The sequence below is a fragment of the Cynocephalus volans genome, chromosome 6 (assembly GCF_027409185.1).
Source record: "Cynocephalus volans isolate mCynVol1 chromosome 6, mCynVol1.pri, whole genome shotgun sequence".
NCBI classification, from domain to species: Eukaryota; Metazoa; Chordata; class Mammalia; order Dermoptera; family Cynocephalidae; genus Cynocephalus; species Cynocephalus volans.
This window is the reverse complement of record NC_084465.1, coordinates 816,267-841,173: the sequence shown is the minus strand read 5'-3', so window position 1 is coordinate 841,173 and position 24,907 is coordinate 816,267. Positions and strand designations below refer to the sequence as shown.

Sequence of the window (24,907 nt, the reverse complement as noted above, 5' to 3'; positions counted from 1 at the left end):
CACTGTCCACATCTCCACACGCAGACGCCTCACCCTCTCTAATAGTTCAAGGTGTTCCACGATGTGAATATAATGAGCTATGCAACCAGTGTCTGGTTTATAAAAACTTAAGTTGCCTCTGGTATCATTTTATAACAAAACAGTGCAGCAATGAACGTGATTGTGCAAACATCTTTGCACACGTATGCAAGTAGGTCTGCAGGATGAATTCCTAGAAATGGTGTTTCCGGGTCACAGAGCTGTGCTGACTCTGGGGGGATGGGCTAAGCCCCGCCTCGCCAGCCCCAGCAAGCTGGCTGTCTGTCGCCCAGCACTCTGCAGAGCTTGGGGACCAGCACAGCTGTGAAGCAACAGCACCTCATCAGGACATGGGGCTGTCAAACTTCCCATCTGGGATCTGCCGGCATCAATGACAGTCAACACCCTGGGAAACCTGCTGGGAACAGTCAAGACAGGGCTGGGAGCCGTAACCACCCGCCCCGCAGACGAGGAAACGAGGCCAGAGGTGCCCAGTGAACTCCCTCAGGTCACTGCCTCCACAACCGCACGCTGCCCACACGCTGCCCACGCTGCCCACACGCTGCCCCGCACACACTGGGACAGCCACATGCTGCTCTGCCTCAGCCATTTCCCTTCTAAAAACCTCCCCCGAGATGATGAATAATTTTGATAACACTGAAGATTGATAAAATTACTAATTTGTTTTATCTACTGACACTGGAAGGTTCTGTTGGCCAAGTTTTAGCTCCTGAGCAATTCAAAAATAGAAAGTCAGAAAGGGCACCCTATGGCCAGTCGCCCAGCCACGAGCAGTCCTGACCTCCAGGCTGGAGCCGCGTACAAAACGATGCTCTGCCCACGTCGCGACCTTTACAAGACTAGGGAGCCCCGGACGAGTGGAACTGGAGTCCTTCCTGAATGTCTGGATTTCCTCCTTTAAAGGTCTGCAAAGGAGGGGTGCAGAGAAGCTTCCACGGGCAGGAAGTGTCACTGGCTGTCCCTGCATCTGGTCTCCATGTTTCACAAGTGCCTGTGAATGTAGCTGGTCCTTTGCAAACATTAAAACCATGGAGCTGATCGAAAATTACAGGAAGTGAAACTTCCCCCACCAACTAACAGCGTGACACGCCCCTGCACTGCACTCCCCGCATTTATGGTGTTTATTGCAGTGTTTCCTGGGCTGCAGAATTCCTGCCTGTCCTGTGACGAGCAGGCCTGAGGAGGCTGGAGGCTTGCAGTGTATTTCCCACCCTCCACACAGAGTCTAATAGACATTAGAGGCCGCGTTTATTTTTAGGAAGGCTTTTCATTACAGTGATGTGAAATGTCAAGGCTCAACCTCGGCAGGCTCCGTACAGACCTCCAGCTCTCACTCATTAACCGCAAATGCACAAGGTCCTGCCACGTGCTGAGCCTAGGCTGGAGGTACCACAAGGCGGGCAGGTACCCAATTAACATCCAAGTTAATTAACTGACAGGCAGGAAAAAATGCACCCGTAGGGACACTGCCCTGGAGAGCGAAGGGACATCAGGCCAGAAGGGGTGCAGCCGGCAAGGATTAGGAAACACCAGGGTGCTGAGGGGAGAACATGGGAGACTCTGGAGAGGGCCTGGCGAGGACTCCACCTGGTGAGGACCCAAGGAGCAAAAAGACCACATGGGGGCCCCAAGCCCATTTCATCCCCACCCTCCACTGCCACCTGGGTGTGTGAGACAGGGCACAGGGCGACTGCAACTCTGACCTGACACAAAAATGACCAGCATGTGTTAAGGACAGTCACAATGTGATGCTGAGACCTCACGGGAGGTGACTCTTGCATTCATTTAAAACTGATGTTTACATGTATACCTATAGTGTCTAGTTCAACTTCCTTATTTTATGAATGGGGAAACTGAGGTCCAGAGAAAGCAGATACTTTGCCCGAGCTCACACACAACCCTTTTTTTGTTACCCCCAGACATAGTGGGGACATCATATGATTCTTTCTGGAGTCCTTGGTTTGGGAGAAGGAGGAAAAAAACAGCTTTTAGACTAGATTTCCTTTTTCTGAAATAGAGAGGAAACTTGCAGGAAAAGAAGGTGCTCTGGGTTAAATGTGTCCCCCAAAAGTTCATGTATTGGAAACTTGACCCCCATTGTAAGAGTGTTAAGAGAGTGGAAGATCCTATTATGGTGTCTGAAAAGGGGAGACTTTGAGGTGATTAAATTGTGAGGACTGTGCCCTGGTGAATGAATTGACCCATTCATGGCGTCACAGGTGTGGTTCTGATGGCTTTGTAAGGACAGGGACTGAGCAGGTCGGCTCTCTCTTGCTCAGCCTGTTGACCGTGTGACACCCTGGCTAGCCCTGTGGAGAGGTCCCACCTCGAGCAAGGCCCTCACCAGATGTGTTCCCTGGATCATGGACTTCCCAGCCTCTGGAACTGTAAGAAATAAATTTTCTTTATAAATTACCCAGTTTCAGGTGTTCTGCTATAAACAACAGAAAACGGACTAACACAGAAGTTCTTCAAATATTGGTATAAGTCATATGCCTGATTTATATCACACAGAATTGAGAGATTTATCACAAATATTACAAACAAATATTCCTGGAGCAAATAGTATTCAGCTGTCACACTTCATAGAAATACTACTTTAAACAGTGGTTTCTATTTGTTTTAATTTTACAGACTAGTAACCTTTTTAAAAAATCGGGGTAATCTTTATATAAGGTTGCTAAGTCTTTACGTTTCCAATTAAAATTTTTTTAAAAAAACTTTCACCTGCTATCACAATCCTTCTTAAAATAAAAAGACTAACATCAAAAAACGTACACACACACATATATATATAATATCAGAGTTTTATGGAGTCTTTTTAATTGGAGGTGTCGGGCCTGACAAGCTCTCTGGGTGCCACCCTGCAGAGCGGGCACATGGCCAGGTGGCCCCAGGTCCGGCCTCAGGGAGGCTCAGTGCAAACAGTCCCTGCAGCTATTCCCGGGGTCACATGTGACCGAGCGGACGCCCGGGCCTCGGGGGTATATAAACCAGGCTTTATAAGGGAGAGCGGATTGAATTCCCAGAACCCGACGCGGCGCAGAGAAATCCCGAGCTTGGGCCTCACAAAACCGGGGCCAGACCCAGACCCTGCCCCTCCGGCTCCTCCGAGCAGCCCAAGGACCCAACCAGAGATTCTCGGGGGAAGTTAAAGCGGAGAGCGGGAGGAGCAGGGGAGGACAGGTGGAAGCCGGAGGTCATCACCCCGTGTCCCCGACGCGTCTGTCTAGGCCTCTCGTGGCCGCTCACTGCAGACAGGGGAAAAGGTGCCACCATCGGGAGCAGGAGCGGGGAAGCCCTGCGAGAAGCCCCGCGCGGGCCACGAGGAGCCAAGAAGGCACCGAGGCCGGAACCTGTGTGCCGGGGATGTCCTCCCCCGTCAGCGGCAGGGAGGCCCCGGCTGGGCTGCTGGCACCACCACGGCTGGCACTGCTACTGACAATGACAATGACAAGGACGGCGGCCACACTGAGCGTGCCAGGCGGGGCGTCGGCCGCCTCACGCATTTCCTCCGCTGACACTCGCGACCCACATGCCACGTCACGGAAGAGGGAACCAGCCTCTGCTCAGGTTCATGCAGCTGCTGGGCCCACCGCTGTCCCGCAGGGGGAATCTGCTCCGTCCCTCCTTCTGCACGTGTCCTGACGCTGCTCCGTGGGGACCCCGAGGCTGCCAGTGATGAGGAAGGTAACGTCCACGCCCTCATCTGAAAAGAAACTTCTCCCTCTAGATGATGACTCTCAGGGGACACGGGGGCGACTCTAGACAATGTGACGCATGTTCTCAGGGATGGCTGTGAACAGAACAGGGACAGAATCACTCAGGGGCCTGCTCGCGAGCCCCCAGCCATGTCCCATGCGGGGTTCTTACTCTCCAGATGCCGTCACCTAAGTAGCGACACAGAGGACATCTCGCATGGTCCTGGCCTTGGGGACCGTCAGAGCATAGCAGCACGTGCGCCTGGCGTGGGACGTTTGCTGAGGAGTCGCGCCCCTGGCCTCGCAGGCAGCTCTCGGCCACACACGTGCCCTCCGCGGCCCACCCTGTGCAGGTAGGAGCCGAGCCCGCCCCTCGCACCCTGTGTTTTCCTTCCTAAGCCTCTGACCAGCGCGGGCAGCAGAGAATGCACCGCACTCTGAGTCCTCTAATGCCGCCTCGGACCTCACACGCCCCACGTTTTATTGACCGTCCTCATCAGAAAAGCCCAGCGCCAGGCCTCGGACAGGGAAGCCAAGGACAACTGGGGGAGCAGCGCTGACTGCGACATCAGGCGGCACCGGGCTCAGGTGTCTCCCTGTGCTGGAATCACGCAGCCCCGGCTGTCTGACCAGCGTGCAGGCCCCGCGCTGACCACAGGCCGCCTTCCCAGGCCTCCCACCCCCAGTCTGGCCTCGCCCCTTTGGTCAGGTCCCCGTGCACCTGCACCGCTCCCCATGTACGTGGGCGGTTGGGGTGCGCCACTCAGACCTGGAACCCCACACATCAGAATCACAGGAGCCGCTGGGCCGACGAGCGCAGAGAGCTCTGACCTGAACCACAGCTGCCGACGAAGGAGGCTGGGGGCTCCGGCCTCAGGTGCTCGTGGAATTGGGTGTCCGGCCTCACAGGAGCCCCACTGCACAGCCACGAGAAGAGGGCCAGGAGGTCACGGGGGACCCGCCAACCTCACAGGCTGGTCTGTGCAGCAGGACAAGACTTCGGCCGCTCTCGCCCACCCCGCAGGCCACAAGTCGAACCTAGTCAGGGGCCTTTCCTCTGACTCTCATCTTCCTTTCCAAAAATTCCTCGTTTTTAGTTTTTTCTAGTTTTCACTTTATGAAACAGCCCAGAGAGGAAGCTGAGATGGCCATTTAAAACTCAAGTCGTGCAGAGCAGAGACCGTTGCCAAGGCCCGGAAACTCCAAGCAGACGGGCCACGGCTTAGGAGGCTAGTCCTGTCCGTCCACCTCAAGACGACGGGCCACACTGTGGTCCTTTGTGCGGATCTGCGGAAACGCTTTACAACTTGACCGTCAATGCCAGCGTAGCTTGTGGATAAGAAATGATTCATAGCACAGAACCGGAAATGCGTTTGCATCTTTTTGGAGACGGCTCCCTTGGTCTGGGGATCTGTCGAAGGTCTTTCTTCAAACGGACGTCAGTTCCCACCCATAACCAGCCACTCCTGCGAAGCCCAAAGGGCCAGACAGCAAAGTCACAGACACACAGGCCGGGCACAGGACGCTGCCTCCCACAGTGGCCGCTGCCACCGGACCCCCACACTAGGGAGCATTTCGTGTGGTGGGTTTTAAAGCTGTACCTGACACTCCACAGGACGAGTCTTCGGTTTCTAATCAGTTCCCTGTTCTGATTCGTTTTACTCTGTCTGTTGCAGGGCTTTAGATGGTTTTGTTTTTGCATGTTGTTATTTTTTAAGTAGGCCCATGTTTGTTGGCACATTTAGTGAAAAGCATCTATTTCTTAAGAGTCCCAAAAGATAACAGTCAACTTCATAGGTGCTATTTCCATTTCTTGGCAAGATTTAGAACACAAAACAAAATAAATATCGGGAAATAAAAACGGTGTCCTCACTCAGCAGAGTCTTCTCACGTGGCAACAGATAAGACTTCCCAAGCCAAGAATGGTGTGCACAGCATGGAAAATTCTCTAGAATTATTAAGTGAATTAACAAAATAAAACTCTACTGTAGGGCACGCATTGGCAATGCACTGGAAGGAGCAAGGCCCTCGTGAGCTTCTGGAGGCAGGGAAGGTTCTGGAAGGCAGGGACTCTGTCTTGTTCACGTTCGCATGCCCGGTGCCCTGTGCAGTGCCTAGCACATCATAGGTGTTCCGTACACTGCACTGAAGAGGGGCTTTTCTACCTGGGTAACTGTCTCGCTCAGTGGGGACCTCGTGCTCTTTGTTCATAGTAGACAGAGAACCGACAAAGGGTAGACACCTGACTCGCCCTCACAATGCTGTGTGTTGGGTGTGGGCGACAACTACAGGGGCACTAATGCCAAGCTCTAGTGATGCTCCTTCCTGCAGAGATGGTCTGCTGCTTCTGTCTGGCAGCAAAGGATTCTGCAACCCCCACAGTTCAGAGATGTTCGTAGTCTTAATCCACCCGGGAGCCCATTCAGAGCAGGTTCCGTCCCCATGAGGGTTGTCCTGTGTCTGCGGTGCCCTTTCTCCTGTGTCTGGCCCGCGAGGGTCCCTGCTCAAGTCTCTGAGGCACATCAGGGACCCCTGCCCTGGCCAACACCTCCAGGGAAGAGTGGCCCCTCAGCTGCAGCCCCTGCTCGCCCAGGTCTCCACTCTGACCTCCCTCTGGTCCTCGCCACATTTCTTACACTCGGTCCAGGCTCTGTCGTGTTCACAGCCGGAGGGTTCATCAGACCTCTCAATCCACCACTACCAGACGCTCTCTTTGGGATCTTCAGCACTGAAATTGCTTTACATTTTGTTCTCTGGTAGGGACAGATTAGCTGGTGTGGAAGCAGCAGTTTCTAAATAAAGATGAGACCGTGACCCACGTCACCCTGCCCACGGGTGTTGCCAGTACAGTCGGCTTGCAAGTAGGAGCCCCTGCTTTCCAAGTGACTTACCCTGTAGCCCACTGAACACATACCCCTCAGCCCCTGGCATAAGCTGAAGAGCCGTCGTGAACTCACTCACATTATTTGTGAAAATAATCTTTCTTTGGCTGTGCCTCCTGACGGCCCTCAGGTGCTCACTAGATGTCCCTCGGTCTCTGTGGCTCTGTGACCTCCAGCAAGTCGCTCACGTGCCTGCGTCTGAACCTCCTTCCTCAGAAGTTACTCATGAATTCATGCAGCTGGACCCGGAACCTCATCCAACCCTGAAAGTCCATAACGACTTACTAGATTTATCCAGCACACTGAGACATGCCCACCCTCAGACCGGCCTGAAATTCAGCGTGTTTGGCATATGGATTAGCTCTGCAGCCCCAGTGAGCCCAGGCAGATGGCCCGCGGGTTCTGGGACAGAAGAGGGCACTCTCGCAGAGCACTGGGGTTTGCTTGGGCCTCAGGAGGGATTTAGGGATTAGATCCACTTCAACTAAATACAACAGGATCCAGGGATTTGAAGATTCTTGCAAAGAAATCAGGGATTGTTGATGGTAACACAATACAAGAACGGCTGGACCACTGCTTCAGACACATGTGGAGGTGGAAGGCACAGCAATTTAATTAGACCCACAAGAAGGCAGCCAAAAAGATTAGAAATCATCCTTCAGACTTTCTGAAACATGGGCTGACACATATGATGTGTAACTTATGATGAGCACCGTCTACGTGAACATTGTGCATTGAGACACCAGACAACCACAGCTTGAAGCCGAGATTAGACATTTAAAAACTAAACATCTGAAACATTATTAATACTAAGAATTTTAGTGAGTACAAAGAAGGGTTTGTAACTTCAGAGTACTTTAATCATTAGTAATGTTTAATCTCTCATTTTTTTAAATTGGTTTTTGAGTTTGTTTTATAAGCAGCATGCTAGGAGCTCAGTAGAGCGTGTACATGACTTGTAAGTATGTGTCTCCGATAAATAAATGCACATTTCTGTTGGTGGCACCAGCAGAGCTTTGGACACGACCAGGTGAGAGGTAGAGAGAAGAGAACAGGCAAGGGGTGAGGCGGGACGGGGCCTCCACAGGCCTCCTTGACAAGGTTTGAGGAGGTTTCCAGCAGAAGGGCGGTAAGATCAGGTTTCGGTTGTGGCGGTCACTGCGACCAGAATCGAAGACAGCGTGGGGGACAGTGAGCCTTCTTTCTTTCTTTAATGTCTGTTCTGCTACAGTCTAAGCCAAGCTCTTCCCCTCCCGCGCACGAGGACCACATGACCAGAACCTTCCTCCCAGGCGGGGTCCGGGCACCGCGGGGCGTGGAGCAGCGCCCCGGCCTCTGCCCTGGTCCTGGGAGCACAGTCCCCCGCACCCCCAATGGAGAACCAGCGTTTACACAAAGGGACTGACCACCTCCAGATGAAGCACCCTCTCCCCCGCCAGCTGCAGTGACACAGCCCCCATCCGTTCTTCAGGGGCATATTCTGCCCTTTACTCGTTTATTTTACACAAAAAGTAGATCTTTTAACACCCGGGAAGAACTCTCGTAACATTTGGAACATGATAACGTACCCACACCTGTGAGAATCCTGCAACTGAGGCTTTGATTTTGGAGCTGGCACCCATTTAATCTTCTGCAGCCTTTGTGAGATGTGCTGTTTTATGTATGATCACCCGCCAGTTTGGAACATTCTTTTTTCCATGGTGCTTGACTTTAAATTTACCCTGGATATCTGATGTTCCTTCAGAGTGCTTATGAAAACAAATGTTATATATTCTTTAACCGTACCCATTTTAGACCAAACATACCATGTTTTTAATGTTTAATGTTGGCTGATATTGTCAATAATGTAGTTTACTAAAACCTGAAATGGGTTTACATATATATTTCACTCTCTCAAAACCTCTGGAAAATGAGAACAGGCATATCTACATAAATACTCAAGTTTTTAGCTCGAATGCACACTTTATTTTCTCAGAATAACGTGAATTTGAGAACTACGTCTTACTTGACAAGGAGACAGAACAGGTTTAACCAAGCAGAGCGTCATCTCATCCCTGCAATTCAATATTCCTTCTGTCCCTTCCACTTTCACCGTATTTTTTGCTTACAAGTTATTCATTCCCAGACTGCTGTTTTGATACTGCCCTGTCCATTTTCCTGGAAATGTGTCTGTCATATGAATTCCATACAATGGTTCTCCAGCACACAAACAATGTAACTTCCACATTTCTAGTGACTTGTTCTGCGTGTGTGCCCACAGATCTATGACTGCCCAAATTTACATCTAAGTTCCCTGCACGATGAGTACAGACAAGTATCAGAGACCATGATAGAAGCTGGAAAATAAGTAGATCCTGCTTCTTAGGGGACTACACTAAGAATCTAACCTCTATTTTGAAAAATATTCTTTCCACCTAAAAATGCTTCCTTCTGTTTAAAATCACAGGAATGAAAAGGTCATTTTAAAAAGCGTTTTCTGGGTTTTCAACATCCCCACTGGATGTGCCCATCGGTATTTCCCCAAACAAGCAGCAGCAGGAGCCGGGAGGTGCGGTGGCCCCGCGGGGTCAGCACTGCAGCTGGCGACGGCCATGCACCGCTGGCTGTGCAGGAGCGGATGTCCCTGTGCGGTCCCACCTGCCTCTCAGGTCCACTCGACCTCAAAGCCCTCTTCACTGCACACCCCGGCCGCAGGCGTGAGACAGAACGAGGCCGAAGACGTCGGGCTGTGCGGGGGGCAGCACGGAGCCCCACGAGGTCCCCTCAGGAATCTCACACAGCCCCAGGCAGATGGAGTAACCCCGGGAAGGACACTTCACAAACCCCAGCAGCGGCCGCACCCTAACACGGACCCCACGCTGCCTGGGCTCCGCTCCTGCACCTGCCACCCCAGGACAGCTGCGTCAGCCTCCCTTCAGGACAGCAAAGGGAGCAGCTGCGGAGCAGCCAGGCCAGAGCCAGAAGGAAGTGGCATGCGTGGACCCCAAAGGGGTGGGCACTCGTGTGGCCAGGACTACCCACCCACGGCACAGGGGTTTGGGCCAGTCGGGCTGGTGAGGACCCAGCCTGTGCCCCAGAAGGCACCCGAAGCCCAAAACCAGAACATCTGAGCTCAGGACCCACAGGGAGAGATGTCGGAGGGGGCAGTAGCCTCTGGGGGCCACTAAGCTCCTGTCCACTCTGACGCTAGGATTGTCATCCATGTCCTTCGTCTCTGGAAGAACTCAAGGCACAGCAGGCTGGAGTCTCTCACAGCCCTGAACTCCCAGGTGAGTGGCACAGAGGGTGTCAGGGGGCATCCTGTGTGTATGGGGGGGGTCCTCCTTCCTCAACCCTACTCTGCTCTACCAGGGAAACCAGGAGGTGGTGGACAATGGTCCTTCTGTGGCCTGAAGGCTGCAGCTCCCCTGCGCCCCCACTGAGGTGTGGGTGTTTCTGGGGCTGGTGACCATCTGTGCCTCTATCAGAGAATAAGTGATCCCTTAGGCTCTGTCATCAAATATTTCTCATGCATCCTTGACAAAAGTTTAGACATTTAAAAGCAGTAAAACCTCACTAACATGTCAAATATACTTTAAAAAGTGCTTTGAACTTTGCATTTATCAGATATTACAAAATAAGATATTTTAAAATTAAGTGTTTCACGTATCTGGACAAGGGTATGTACTATCTTTTTTATTACACTTTCCACTCAAACCTGTAATAAATTTGTATGACTATGATTTAAGTCACATTTCTTTTACTCAAGGGCTTTAAGCACTTTGGAAGGGTGATGTGCAATAAATTCCAAATATTGTTATCACCACTAGTTATTCTTAATATTACAACATAATCAGGCTGCATCCTAGTTGGGTGTTACTACTTTAAAATATGCTTATTTAAAAATATAAATGATATCACTATTTTAAATGTAATAGTAATGATGTTGCAAAAATCTCAATGGTCATTTCGTCTGAGACTTGGACTCTCTAAAGTAATATTATTTTCAGTAATAACAATATTCCATCCTGTCTGGCCACCAACCTCCAACATTAGCCAGAGAAACCTGGAGGTTCCAGGAATAACCACAACTAGGACTTGTTGGAAACTGTGATTACCAAGGACTCTCCCCCCCATCTCATGTAATCCTCTCAAAAACATGAAGAACTGGGTATTTTGCTCATGGTATAAATTCTGAGAGAATAGGTGAAGTCGTCTGATTTCTCTTGACTTCTAACATGAGTGGAGGAGCACCAGCTCGGGCAGGTAAGGCAAGCTCTCAATTAGTCAGTGAGCCGCACTAAAGGTTATCTCCTGTCATTTAATTTGTGCTCTTGGCCATATCCACACATTCCCCACAATGCTTTCAGAAAACACCTGCGGTTTCTGACTCTGCTAGAACCCTCTTTTCATCCCACTGAAAAAGACCAATTTCTGTTACTTAGCAGATCTTAATTTCGTGTTGACTATTTCACGGAATCAATGGCCAGAACACCCTGACAAAGTAGGTACGAGGATGCTGGGAAGCTCCCATGGCAGGGTGGCGAGCTTTTCCTTAGGAACTGATAGTTCTGCTTCCCACAATAGCTTTTAATCGCATCTGTGTTTCAGCTCAGACAACACTGAAACAACCTCGGCACATTTTCAGGCAAAGCAAAGAAAGAGATTCGAGAACTCCTGGTACAAGCAGATGTGCCTCTGAGGGACAGATGTGGGCGTGAGGTGGGAAGGCTGACGGAAGCAGCTTGAGCTGCCTCACCCACCCCCGCCCCTGCCCACTGCTGAGTAGTGGAGCGGTCGCTGGTCCATGAGGTCTGGTTCCACTGGAATACTGGCTATTATGGAGAACAAGCCCATTGCAGAATTGGCTTCAAATCGTACCACAGGTTAATTGCTGCTTTGAGCTGGATTGAAACCACTGTCCCAAATGGAAAAGGCACCAGCCCCCATTGCCAATTTTATTAGCTGCTCCATCCATTTACACGTTGCGCGTATTTCACTGTTGGAACCAGAATTGACTTGTACCATTAACATAAAGTCCTGTTTGTTTGGAAACCAGGTCAGCCTTTCTTCTGAAAATTTCTTCCACCAAACAAACCATTTCCAAACACATCCTTTGTACTGTATATAGGACACTGCATCAGAAACCAAAATGGGCTTTTGGAACCATGCAAGGATGCAGAATACGTCTGCCATATGATGGAAATGTTCATTCTTTCCTTCTACAAGAGTAACAAGCCACTGAAATGGGCCTCTCTTTGCCTGTGTGCCCCTCCAAATGTCAAGCTTAAACAGAACCTGCTCTCAAATTTTCTTATGAGAGTCATACCTCTTTCACCCCTTATTCTGAAGTGGGCTTTCTGCTACAAGTCTGAGATGAGAGCCGGCTTCTGCGGGGTGTGTATCCGCATTTAAAGGAGCCTGAGGGAAGCCCAGCCAGATTCTGAGCACAGAGTGTCTACGGACTCCTCAGGCAGTGAGTTCCAAGGGGTCATTTTCACTCCCTGCCATCATGGGAAGGCTAAAGTTTTCCAAAAACAAGTCATCAATTTCCAAACATCAAACTTACCTCAAAGAGGAAAACCAAACATTTGAATTTGACACTGCTGTGGCTTGAACATGTCCTCCAAATGTCCACATGTTGGAAACTTGGTCCCCAGTGCAGCAGTGTTGAGAGGTGGGATTCTGGGCAGGTGGTGAGTGATAAAGGCTCTGGCCTCATGAACAGACTAACCCATTCACAGACTAATGGATTAGTGGGTTATGGAGGGGGTGGGTTATTTACCACAAGAGTGGGTCTGTTATAAAGGCCAGTTTGGCTGTCTCTTGTGAGCCGGTCACCACGTGATGCCCTGAGGCACCACGAGACTCTGCAGAGAGTCCCCACAAACAAGAAGGTCCTCGCCATATGTCCCCTCGACCCTGGACTTCCCAGCCTCCAGAACTGTAAGAAATTCATTTGTTTTCTTTATAAATTACATAGTTTCAGGTATTCAGTCATAGCAACAGAAAATGGACTAAGACATCCAAAACAAAACCCAATTCGAAAAATCAACGCCTCCCAGCTCTTGCCAAAGACCATTTTAAAATTCTCTTGGAACAGGCCCCAAGAGCCCAGAGGTTCTGAATCTCCTCAGAGAAAGGCAGTTTGACCATGAAAATCATCAATGCTCTTGTGATGGTAAAAGGCAGCTGCCCTTGTTCTGTGGAGTTGGAGGCACGTGTTCTAACAGCAGGGGGACCTGCTGGGAACTGCATCCTACAAGAGCTGCCGCTCACCCCTTCCTGGGGTCACTGCTGGGAAAGAAAGGTGGCACCAAAGGCCAGAGACCTAGACCCAGTGCCACACCACCGTCCACCCACTGGTGACCCCAGCACATCCCTTAACCACCCCACGCCTCAGTCTTTCCGTCTGTAAATGGAGACAGAAACGCTCGCTGGGGAGGCTGCTCCAGGGAGTACTTGTAACCACACATAGAAACCTCAGGGTTCAAGTTCAGGGGCTGCCAGGGGTGAAGGGGCTGGCGAGGGGTCACTGTGCAGGGAGCGCACAGGGCGGCTTTGGGGGTGATGTTCTGTATTCCCACAGTGAAGGTGGCCTCCTGCATCTACACACAGAAGAAAAAGGCCAATTGTCCTGTCTGATGGTTTTAACTAAAATGTAAAAAGAAAGCGCCACGTCTGTTCTGTAACTAGCTCCACCCCAGCCTCTTGAGAGCCACACCAGTGACGCCTGCGGACGAGGCGTGTCCTTTGTGTTCTGAATCACAGTTTATACTACTGGAGGGAACAGATAAAAACAGGATCCATAAAGTGCCCTCTATCCACCTGCATGGACAGGAGCGACGCCAGGTGGTCACCGCCACCCACAGAACGTCTTCCTCTTTTCCCCGCACCACGCACAGGCTGTCAGGACCCACGTGAAGGCCGCGAAGTCCAAAGTCCGGTTTCTGAGGCGAAGGCGCAAGGCGCCCACCTGCCGGCCACACGGGGCAGCCTAACCGCCAGGGTGTTTGCACACGAGCGTGTGTTCCCGGGAGCCCCGCCCGCTGTCGCTCCCTGCCCTGGACATTCAGATAGTGGCTGTGGCAGGGACGTCAGAGACAGCACAAATCACAATAAGGTCCCTCCTTCAGCAAACTGTTTCCACGCTGTCTCCAGGCAGCAGGAAAGTGGATGGACGATTTTCTGCTGCTCGAGTTCTGCCTTCTCCCAACCACGACTGAGAAAAATAAGTCCAGCTGGGTCTACACTTACCAAGGTCAATTGAGACTAATGTGGAAACAGCTGCCAGGTGCTTTTCTGTGGAGCAGAGCTTATCCGCCGTGAATTCAGCTGCTTGCTTTCACGGGGAAATGGACATCTTGTCAGAAAAGATAAGACAGGTTCTTAGTTAGCTGAGGCTCATCGACGCCTTCATCGCCCAAGATTCATCAGGATGAAAACCCTTTCTGCCTGTTTCTTAAGCTTTTTTTCATCTCTCCACACACACACAATCCTTAAACTAGCAGTATTTACACATATTCAGGCATGTCTTAAATATCTGCCACCAAAAGCCAAAGAGTTAATTTTAGTTTGGGCCACATTTATTTGCAAACACCTTTTCATTAGGAATTTGAAATTCTCAGGCAGTGCTCCTGGAGGAGCAGTCATGGAAACCTTTCTAATGAGACCAGGATAATGACAGCTATTCCCATATTCCTAACCTTCAAAAATTCAAAGAAAAGTGGGTGAATAACTTCATTCACAAATTTGATTATACTGCATGTAAAAAAACAGAACAAAAATATATCCAGAATGCAGAAATTATTGTCATGTAAAAGAATTAGTGACCCCCACCCGATTTACCCTGCTGCCATAGCCCTATTCCTCAGGAATCCATCTAATCTGCACATTTCTCGGCATAGAGAAATTCCTGGCATGGCTTTGTGTGTGCCACTACAGAGGAAAGCAGAAAGCAGACAGCTACTTATTAAGCACCCACCTCCACCTCCCTGGAGGGCACCACCAAAAAATGACCCTGATAACCAGGTGCAGAAACAAGACCACTTTGAATGCAGAGCCACTAGACGCTGAAACACCCAGCTAAGCTCAGCACCGAGAGGAAGCCATTTAAAAACCTCTTTTATTCCCTGCCTATCCCTCCTGAGCAGAACACATTTAACTGCATCTCTGGACACAGAGAACAGCCACCCACAGTGGCACTCAATGCCTCTGGCTTCGTGGGCGAGCTCATTGTCTGGCACCTTTTTCCCAAAGCCCAGGGGCTTCCACACACCCAAGCCTGTGCCCAGGAACAGCAGCACCTGCGGTTGAGGGGACTGGGCAGGAGAGCAGGAAACGACAGGCAGAGAATGCACAGAGGCAGCGAGAGCAGGGCCCCAGCTCTAGGGAAGGGGCTGGCAGCTCATCACCACACAACCAAACAGAATCAAAGGCTCTGGCCCTGAAAAGCAAGGATGAATTTGTCTTTTGTGGCAGGAAAGATCCTTTGATTTAAAAATAAACGATCACGCCATCTAGTTCACAGAGCCAGCCGACTCCAGCTCTTGACGGCTCTGCTTCCAGCTCCTTGCAGGCTGGCTGGTGAGAGAGAAATACATGTTGGCAAGTCGGGAGGCGGAAACAAAGGAGTGAAATAGCCGACCCCTGTCTACACAGCCAGGTGCGATGGTGAGGTTCGCTTCTGGATTCTCCGAGCAAAATCTACATGAAAGGTTGACTATCTTTGGAAAATGAAATTCGTGCTTCTTTAGCAAAAAGGGGAGGGTCCTTTATATAACTGTCCCCTTAAACGTGGGGACTGCCTGAGCAGGTTCACAAACCCACCTCCATTCACTGAAGCACGTTTTAAAGCCTTAACAAAGGGCTCACATCCAAGTTGGACTTCAGGATAAAGTATGGAGAACCTGGACAAAGGGATGTCCTGAAATGAAAGAGAAAAGCAGAAAGGGGAGGTGGCCGAAAGAGAAAGCAAAGGAAAACTGAAAGAAGGAAGTGCACGAACAGAGGAAAGCCCTCTCCTGTCCTGGACAGCCCTGCCTAACACAGCCATGTTATTTTGGCTACAAGCAAAGTTGAATCATGTCACTAACAAGGACAGCCAAGTTCCCTTCAGCTCAGCTCCGATAATGGTCACAGATAATTAATGCCACACGGAGCCCTTCCCACCAGAACGACAGGCAGGATAGGCAGGAAGCTAGAGTGGTGAAGGAGAAGAGTGTCCTTGGAGGGAAGGAGGCAGGGCCATCACCGGCTCCGTGGTGTGCCCACAGCCACGCTGGACATCAGCCGGCGTCAAGGAGCACAGCTCAACACAGGGAGTCACACTCACAGGTGAGGTCCTGGCGCCATGTCCCATCCGGAGCTCCTTGCCTGTCTGACTGTGAAGAGCCCCCAGCTCAAGCTAAGGCGTCCTAGACAGAAGAATCTGTCTCTAGGTCTTGGTAACATCTGACTCCCAGTCTAACCTCGAGGCTTTCTAATGCAAGAGAGGAGGAAACACTTGGACCTCCCTGAACCTCGTGTGTTCTGTGCGCCTCAACCTGAGGTAGGACGTTAACAGCTAAATAAGCAAACATGACAAATGACACGCTGGGGCCAGATCTAAGGGGCCTGTGTGTCCTTTCAATTGTGCATCGTTACTTAGAACAATGTGGCTGGCGTGGCCATTATCAAACAAGATACAGACAGCGGAGAAAGAAAAGCGGCGGCACCTGCCTTTCGTGGGCAAATATGAGCTCCCTTGCATTTTCTGGAGGTCATCTTCTAGGAGTGTGGCAGCCATACTCAGAGTGAGGATGTGCAGGGATAGACCGGCAGGTGGAGGGGACACAAGTAGAAGAGGCTGCATGCCACCCCGAGACAGGTCCCCAAATGGGAAGACCATACTCACATCTCACTTCTGTATCGACTGCTAGAGCAGTGTCTACCTACACAGGAAGGTAGCAGGTTATACCTGTCACCTGGAGTCCTCGAAACAACTGTAATGACGTCTGGGTCCTCAGTGTTTCCCACAAGAAGACTGTGTCCATAACTCTGCCTTACAAGGCACAGCATCCATTCTCAGTGACACCCTTATCAGAGCTCAGTGGGGTGGGGAATACGGCTCCCTTCTTAACGACATGATTCAGCTTTGCTTGTGGCCAGGATAACGCGGCTGCGTTAGGCAAGGCTGTCCGAGGCAGTAGAGCGTCCTCTTCACACGTCTCCATCTCCGAGGCAGTAGAGCGTCCTCTTCACACGTCTCCATCGTCGGGCTCCCCTTTGCTCTCTCCCTCCGCCCCCGCCCCCTTCTGCCTTTCTCGTGGTTTTGGCAAAATGCCTTGGCCTGGCAATTCCAATGGAAAAGAGCAGTTGAGAGCCAGCCTCCAGCTCACACCTCAATAATCAACATTCCCTGGAACACTGGGTAGGCTGATGTCAGCTGGCCCTGGCTCGAGTGTCCGGCCATGTGTGCATGGAGGGTGGTGCCACGCCAGGGAGCAGACAGCTGTCCTGTGAGGCGACAGGCCAGCTCGAGCCTGCTCCAGAGGAAGGGACACACCCCTGGAGAGGACAGGCGCACAGCTCAGCCTCCTCTGCTGGTTTGGGGCAGGGCACAGGGAGGTGAGGCAGGACCCACCTGGGAAGGAAGAGCCTGTGCACACAGCATGGAGCAAAGGGTCCTGGGGGCGCACAGGGACTCTGGCGACAGTACCCCGGATGTGAGGGACGGCTCACACCACTCCTGGGACCCAGGACTCTGCAGCCGGTGGGTGGGTCCTCCGCCTCCTCCCCAGCGCTCCTCTTAACCGCGGGCACCGCGATGCCGCCCAGACCAGGGAGAATGTGAGGGGACGAGGGGGCTCCGCTCTGCCTGAACCCAAGGCCCAGGGAGGCTGTGCCAGGCCACCCCCTGCCCTGCAGTCTTTGCTGGTCGGGGCTCTGATGGACATAGCACCTCTGGGGACCTGAGGGCCAGTGGCGGGACGAGGTGAGCGGCCAGCGCGGGGTGGTGCTCGGGTGGGGGCCGTCGCCTGCCCTGGCTCCTGACACCTGTCACTCCAATCTCTACGTTTAGTGATTGTGGCCTTGAAGCAGCCCGGAAACACGGGCTTTATGGTAAATCTTCTAACAAATGAGATCAGCTTGCGGGGAGATGGGGGGGCGGGGGAGGGACAGAAGGTTTCCTGGGTTTAAAAAAAGAAAAATGAAAAAAAGCCATCTCGGGAAGGACGCCAATTCCGTGGTCGCTGCCTGTCAAGAGCCGGCGCCTTCCTCTTCCCTGCGCGTCCGACAGGGAAAGAGAACGTCCGTCTGTCCGTCTCAATCCACGGCCGGTGGGGAGTCGGGGGCGAAGGCGCAGGTGCAGGCGAGGCGGGCGCACGGCGTGGCCCAGGCCCTCCCGCCGCGCACGCGACACGGACACGGACGCGGGGGCGCACGGACGCAGAGGGACAGCACGGTTGTGGGGGAGCGGCATGGTCGCGGGAGGGGCGCACGGTCGCGCGGGGGTGTCGCACGGTCGCCGGGGGGCACCCACGCTGGGGCTCCGGGTCGGGCGGGGCCGTGGCTGCGGCGCACCGAGGCCTCGCGAGGGTTGTGCCGCGTGGCGGGGCCGCCCGGGGAGGGGGGCGGCGGCCGCCGGGAAGGAAACTGAGGCAGGGGCGCGAGGCCGGCTCGGTGTCGCGGGAGAGGACGGGGGGCGCACGACCGCCGCGGAGCTCGAGGCCCCGAGCCTGGGGGCGCCACGCTGGGACCCCGGCGACCCACCCGCGCCCCACACTCACTCACCGAGGCGCCCCGGGAGCTGCCGGCCGCGCGGGGCGGGCGCGGGGGCGGCAGGCAGGGCGCGCGGCGGCAGCAGCAGCAGCGGCAGCAACAGCGGCAGCAGCGGCGGCGACGGCCCCATCCCCGCGGCCCGTGGCGACGCTCAGTCCATGGCTGCGCGGCGGCGGCAGAGGCAGCACGACCGAGCGCGCGACCGCCAGCTCCTCCCGCCGCGCCTGGAGCTCCTGCGGCGGCTCCAGCCCGAGCTTCAGCACCGGACAGCGCCCGGCCCCGCCCCCCCCGGGACACGCCCCGGACGCGCGTCCGCCCGCAGGATCCGCCCTGGACACGCCCCCGCCGCGCCAGGACCCGCCCCGGACGAGCGTCCGCCCGCAGGATACGCCCCCGCCGCGCTGGGCCCCGCCCACAAGGCCCCGCCCCGGACACGCCCCCGCCGCGTCAGGACACGCCCCGCAGGCCCCGCCTTGGACACGCCCCGCCGCCTGCCTTGTGGGGTGGGGGTACCGCGTCCGTGCCCGCCGCTCCGGGCTTTCCCTTAGCGGGAGGCGCGGGTCTCACCGCACTCTTGGCTGGGCCAGGAGGGTCCGCCCCGCGCGGGTTCCTGTCGCTCGGCCCCGGCAGGTGTCGCCTCCTGCGCAGTCCCACGCGACGTCCTCGGCCACGCAGAGCTGGCGGGCACTCGAAGTGTGGCTGCTGCGACTGAGAAGTCCACGTCCTTCTTCTGTTCAGTTTCACCGCATTTCAATTTAACTGTCCACGCGAGGCTGCGGCTGCGCGTGGGGTCGCCGGATGGAGGCTCGGGCGGGGCTGTGGTTCGGTCCCAGGAGAGGGGCCTGGACTGGAGCTCAGACCAGAGAGGAAGAGCCGTGAGCGCCTCGGGGGTTGTGTGGGGGGAGGTGGTGTCCAGGCAGGGCCTCGACCCGTAAGGAGGAGCTTTTGGACTCCAGGACCCGCGGGGGTGGGGACGCTCGGAGGCTGGAGCCGGTGGAAGCCCCTGGTGAGGCTTTGAACTCCTGTCACCGGGGGCAGAGCCGAGGTGGGGTCTGCCTGCGGTCCCTCCACAGGCCGGCAGACCCCTCCCTGGCCCTGGGTTCTGGAAACTTTGTGCGTGGTCTCCTCTGGAGACTGTTCCACCTCCAAAAAGACGTGGGACAAAGGTGGTGTCCAATGGGATGGCACTTCGGGCATCAGAAGGGGCTGTGTGTGTGTGTGGCTGTGTGAGCAGTGGGAGCGTGGGAGCGTATGGAAGTGTGCAGTGTGGGTGTGTCCGAGTGCGTGTGGGTGTGTCTGAGTGCGTCTGTGCAACCACGTGTTCTCACTGCCCACCTGCCAGGGCCATCCCCTTCCAAGTCCAGGTCCATGTCCGGGGGGCCCCGCCTGGGCAGCCCCAATCTGCCCACCTGCTTTGGGGCTGTACAGAAAGGCCTGAGCCCTCCCACACCCTTCCCAAGGCCGACTCTCCTTCCAGCTGAGCCTGCTCCTGGCCCGTCGGGTCCTCTCCCAACCTGCCCTCGTCAGCTGGGCTTCCTGTGCCCACGCCCTACCGTGCCCCTTACCACCCTGGACAAGGATGTTGTGTGCAGACTCAGATTGGGGTCGAGGGTGAGTGCGGGAGTTCCGCCTCAGCCCAGCCCATCCACAATCTGGGGTTGGATATTGGGCCTGACTCTCCTGAAGTTCCTCTGTCACACCCCCACCCTTCTCAAGCTCCCCTCGATCCCTGCTCCCAAGAAAGCTGTTCCTCTTTCTCTGTCACAGCCTCCCAGTGTGGGCAGGTGGGAGTCTGACCTCTGACATGCAAAGGCCCTGGGACAACGTCCCCAGAGAAAGTGGCATCTCCAGAATGCAGCAGCAACGTTTTCTCCTGCAAAATTAGGCCCGTTTGTAAACTGCACATCCTACAAAGGGTGCCCAACTGGTCAGGAAAAGGGATCGTTAGCGACACTCTTCAGTAGACTTGGGGTTTCTTCTCTTACTCATTGATGTTTTTAGCAGCGTGGACTCAGGGTTAGCACCACGAAGCTTTCACCTCCAGCAGAATTTATCAATAAGATGATTCATTTGCAGATTCTGTCTGAGAAAGGCTACAAGAAACAGTCATTTCTCAGCTCAGAGTACCCAGCAAACCACAGTGTGTGCACACAGGGCTTACCCCAAAATGTGGGTTGGGTGGTGTGCAAGGTCCATGTCTAGGGCGTCAGGGGGGGCTGGGCAGAGAGGGGCAGCATCAAAGACATCCCAGAGGTCCTGAGAGCCATCTAATGATAGATTTCGTGACAGGAGCAACAGAAAAAGAAAAAACATCAAGATGGGCTAGCAGAAGCCCGCAGGCAGAACACAGGACCCTATCAGGGAAGTCGCTTTGTGAGGCTCAAGAACCTGCTATCAAATGGCCTTGACTCCGTATCTCAGGTACAGCTGGGCGGTCTAAATGCTCGACCCAAGCAAGTGTCACCGCACTGACATTGCAGAAGGACCAGCTCTGCAAGGACCAGCGTCTAGCTGCACCCACGGCAACAGGGAGGCCGTCTGAAGCCCCCACCTCTGTCATGCTCCTTGGCATTTACAGGGGACGTGGTGAAGGGCCCAGAGGAGCTGAGCACATCATCGTGGGCCTGCATCCTGGAGGGCTGTTTATTTTCAGGCTGTGCTGTCTCCCCTTCTCAATCGTCAACTTTGTTTGCTTGTTAAACAGGTCTTAGTGGGAAGGGCCTGGCATTATTTGTACTTTCATGTTTGACTTGCTGCTTAATAGTACTTTCCTGAACAAGGTCCTGTTCACCCCAAGGGCCCTGAAGTTCAGGACTCTGCGTCAAAGCAAAGCTAGAGGGAAAACGCCCCAAGAAAAGACAAAGTGAAAAATTAGAGGCACAGGAGGGATTACAGGAGATCATCAGCTGAAACACCTGAAGAAACACCACTTGCAAAGTGGAGACAGGCAGAAGAGGTGTGGCCACCCCCAGGGCTCTCCCGGCCGGGGCGCTGAGCTTGTTCACACTGATTCTGACCAGAGCAGATCGCCCACCGGCTCTGCCAAAATGGTAGAAGAAACCAAAGGCAAAGAAATGCAAAGTGTGGACAGAAGAAGAGAAGGGTTGTTTAGGAACAAGGTGGGTGATACAGTTCAGTCGTGTGTACCCCGAAGCTCATGGTGAAATCTGATCCCCCGTGGGGCAGTGTTGGAAGGCGTTGGGTCATGGGGTGGATCTCACATGAATAGATTAATGCCATTGGCAGAGGGAGGCTCACGCAGGAACGTATTAGTTCCCATCAGAGCTGGTCGTTAAAAGGAGCCTGGCACCTCCCCACCCTCTCGTCCCCTCGCTTCCTCCCGCCATGTGATGTTGCACCTGCTGGCTGCCCTGCTGCCTTCTGCCATGAGTGGAAGCAGCCTGAGGCCCATGCCAGATGCAGCTGTCCCAGAATCGTGAGCAAAATAAACCTCTTTTATTTATAAGTGAACCAGTCTCAGGTGTTCTGTTATAGCAACACAGAAATGGACTCATACAACTGGGTTCCAGAACTCAATTTGAGGTAGCCCAGATTTTCAATCCAAAAGACTGTGCTGACCAGATAGAGGGTCACTATCAGATCCTCAGAGCTTGACCTGACATATGCAAAGGTATGTGTGTGTCAGAACATGTCTGAATGCTGTACACAGGCACATACATATGTACCTGTCTACTACATGTACAGTTTTCAAACGTGTTCTTATTCCCTGAGCCCTTTAGATGGGGAGTGTCTCCTACATGTATTTATGTTTTGTGCCTTTCCACTTATAAATTACTTAACTCATTATTGTCACACTTGCTAATAGCTATGATACACACCCATAGCATGCCAGGGTCTGTGTATGATGCAATCTTAGTTTTAATGCAGAGAGAACATATTCCTCACATTTACAATCATAGGTCAGGGAATAATTCTTCCAATAGGATTTTCAAGGTTGACAGGCCTCTCTCCAGATGGTCCGAACGTGAGTCCTGGCCTGTTGTCTTCCTCCCCGGACAGCATGAGATTCACCACTGGCTCCACCCCGTTCTCCACCAACTGCAGGTCTCTGGGCTCCATCCAGGCAATAAGCCACCGGGTCTGGCCACCAGCAGCACAGCCAGCATCTATGCAGATGCCACTTTGTGTCCCGTTCCACCAACTTCCAGGTGCCTGAGGGTCCAGGAGCTTGACTGTGGGGATGGCAGGGGGGGGTCTGGCAGGAATGGGGGACATCCAGGGTGAGGAGACCATGCAAGACCTGAATGACTGCCTGGCCTCCTGCCTGGAAGAGTGAGGAGCCTGGACATTGATCACTGGAAGCTGTAGAGCAAAATGTGGGGACACCTGGAGAGAAGAGGTCCCAGGTCAGAGGCTGGGGGCATTACTTCAAGACCATCGAGGACCTGAGGGCTGAGATCTTTGCAAATTGTGGACAATGCCTGTCTTGTGGCTGATGACTTTAGAGTCAAGTATGAGATGGAGCTGGCCATGCACCAGTCTGTGAATAGTGACATCCATGGGCTCTGCAAAGTCATTGATGACATCAATGTCACCTGGCTGCAGCTACAGACAGAACTTGAGGCTCTCAAGAAGAAGCTGCTCATCATGAAGGAAAACCATGAGGAGGAAGCAAAAAGCCTACCAGCCCACACTGCCAGCTCCGGGTTGACCATAGAGGTGCATCCCCCTGATCTCAAGACCTCAGCAAGGTCCTGGCAGACATCCGGGCCCAGTATGACCCACTGGCTCAGAAGGACTGAGAGAAGCTGGACAAGTACTGGTCCCAGCAGATTCAAGAGAGCACCACAGTGATCACTTTGCAGTCCACCGAGACTGGACCTGCTGAGATGATGCTTACAGAGCTGAGGTGCACAGTCCAGACCTTGGAGATCGACCTGGACCGGATGAGAATCTGAGGCCAGTGTGGAGAACAGTCTGAGGGAGCAGAGACCTGCTACACCAAACAGACAGAGCAGCTCAATGGGGTCCTGCTGCACCCGGGCAGAGGCACAGTGCCAGGCCGAGGAGGAGGCCCTGCTGAACATCAAGGTCAAGCTGGAGGCTGAGATCGCCACCTGTCACCTGTCTGCTGAAAGACCAGAAAGACTTCAGTCTCAGTGACACCCTGGGCAGTGGCAACTCCATGCAGACCATCCAAAAGACCACCGCCTACCTGCAGGATGGTGGATGACAAAGTGGTGTCTGAGACCAGTGACAGCAAAGTTCTAAGGTGTCAAGGCAGCAGAAGCAGGGTACCCTTTGGGGAACAGGAGACCAATAAAAGTTCAGAGGTACAAAAAAATGGCCCCTTTTCAAACACGTCTCCCTTCAAGGGCTCCCATCTGCCTGAGGAGTCCAGAAGACTGGGGCTCCTGGATTACAGTGGTGTGTCCAGGGGAGGACAGTGCTCAAATCCTAGTCCTGCTGTGCACCAGCTCTGAGATTCTGAACATTACCAAATGGTGACGGAGATCAAACTATTGCCCAATCTGATGGTGTTGACTGTCATAACCAGTGCTATGGATTACATCAGCGTTGACCGCTGGGCCTCTGAGACTCTGTTGACAGCAATCACACAGCTGCAGAGGAGTGGATGAGGTGGCCTGGGAGCCTGGGGCGCAGCAGGGCTCAATCCATCACTTGTATCTCGATCATGCGCTCCCAAAGGCTCACACCTCACACAGTCCCGATGTTCCCCAGTGATGTCTTCCTTCTCCAGGTTGAAGGCTAGGAGTTTTGACTTTCCGTGCTTAATGTCCTCAGTTGGAAATGCTCACTGGGCTTCCACCTGATCAGAAAGAGCTGTATAAAGGGCAGACTTGAGGTGGGCTTTTAGGGCAAGGGGAGAGGCTGCTTTTGCACACTCAAAGTACCAACAAATGTACTCAACATTATTCACGTTAGACAAATATTTTGGCACTTGCTAAATGACATGGTATTTCTGGTCAACTGTAATGAAATCTGAACTATTGATGACAACTGCCAGACTGATCATTTTTAATTGGATATTTTTCACCATTTGAATGCAGCCCAGGTCACTAGTGGAATGGCACGCCTGGGTGTGTTGTCCTAGGGTCCTTCTCCAGCCATGAGGAGACCATGGCATCCACCATGGAAGAGGCCCCTGAGCTGGCCAGTTAGTGTTGGCCAGAGGTGTTTACGGAGCCCAGTCTGGAGGGCTGGAGCGAGTCGTTCCTGCCCAGCTGATGCGGAGATGAGTCACACCACAAAGCCTCCCACTGCTTAGTGCAGGGAGTCCTGGGAGCTTACCCACCACTCCCGGGTGGCTCATGCCGTTGTGGGCTTTGCACCCCTGCCTCAGAGAGCAACACCACCGTCCAGCACCAGGACCACCGCTGACTCCGGGGTGCAGCTCCAGCATGGGAAGAAGGAAGCTGCAGCCCCCAGTACTGCTCCTAGCCCCGAGCTCACAAGCATCGGGCTGAGCATGTTACACACTGTGCCGTCAATAGTCTTCCAGTCAGCAGACACAGAAGGGGAGCCAGGAGGTCCGGGTGCTGTTGGGATTGGTGGTATTGG

The 24,907-nt window shown here is 53.4% G+C and overlaps 1 protein-coding gene and 1 pseudogene across 3 annotated transcripts in view; one reads left to right on the top strand and one right to left on the bottom strand.

Moving 5' to 3' along the window:
• Nucleotides 1-18,494, bottom strand: part of PTPRN2 (protein tyrosine phosphatase receptor type N2) — a 906,619-nt gene extending 888,125 nt beyond the window's left edge. For all 3 annotated transcript variants that reach the window (XM_063099753.1, XM_063099755.1, XM_063099754.1), the window contains exon 1: nucleotides 18,377-18,494. In XM_063099753.1, the coding sequence (XP_062955823.1) occupies nucleotides 18,377-18,494 (118 nt within the window). The remainder of the gene's footprint in view (nucleotides 1-18,376) is intronic.
• Nucleotides 18,495-22,385: 3,891 nt separating this feature from the next.
• On the top strand, nucleotides 22,386-24,508 carry LOC134380119 (keratin, type I cytoskeletal 18-like; annotated as a pseudogene).
• Nucleotides 24,509-24,907: the final 399 nt, after the last annotated feature.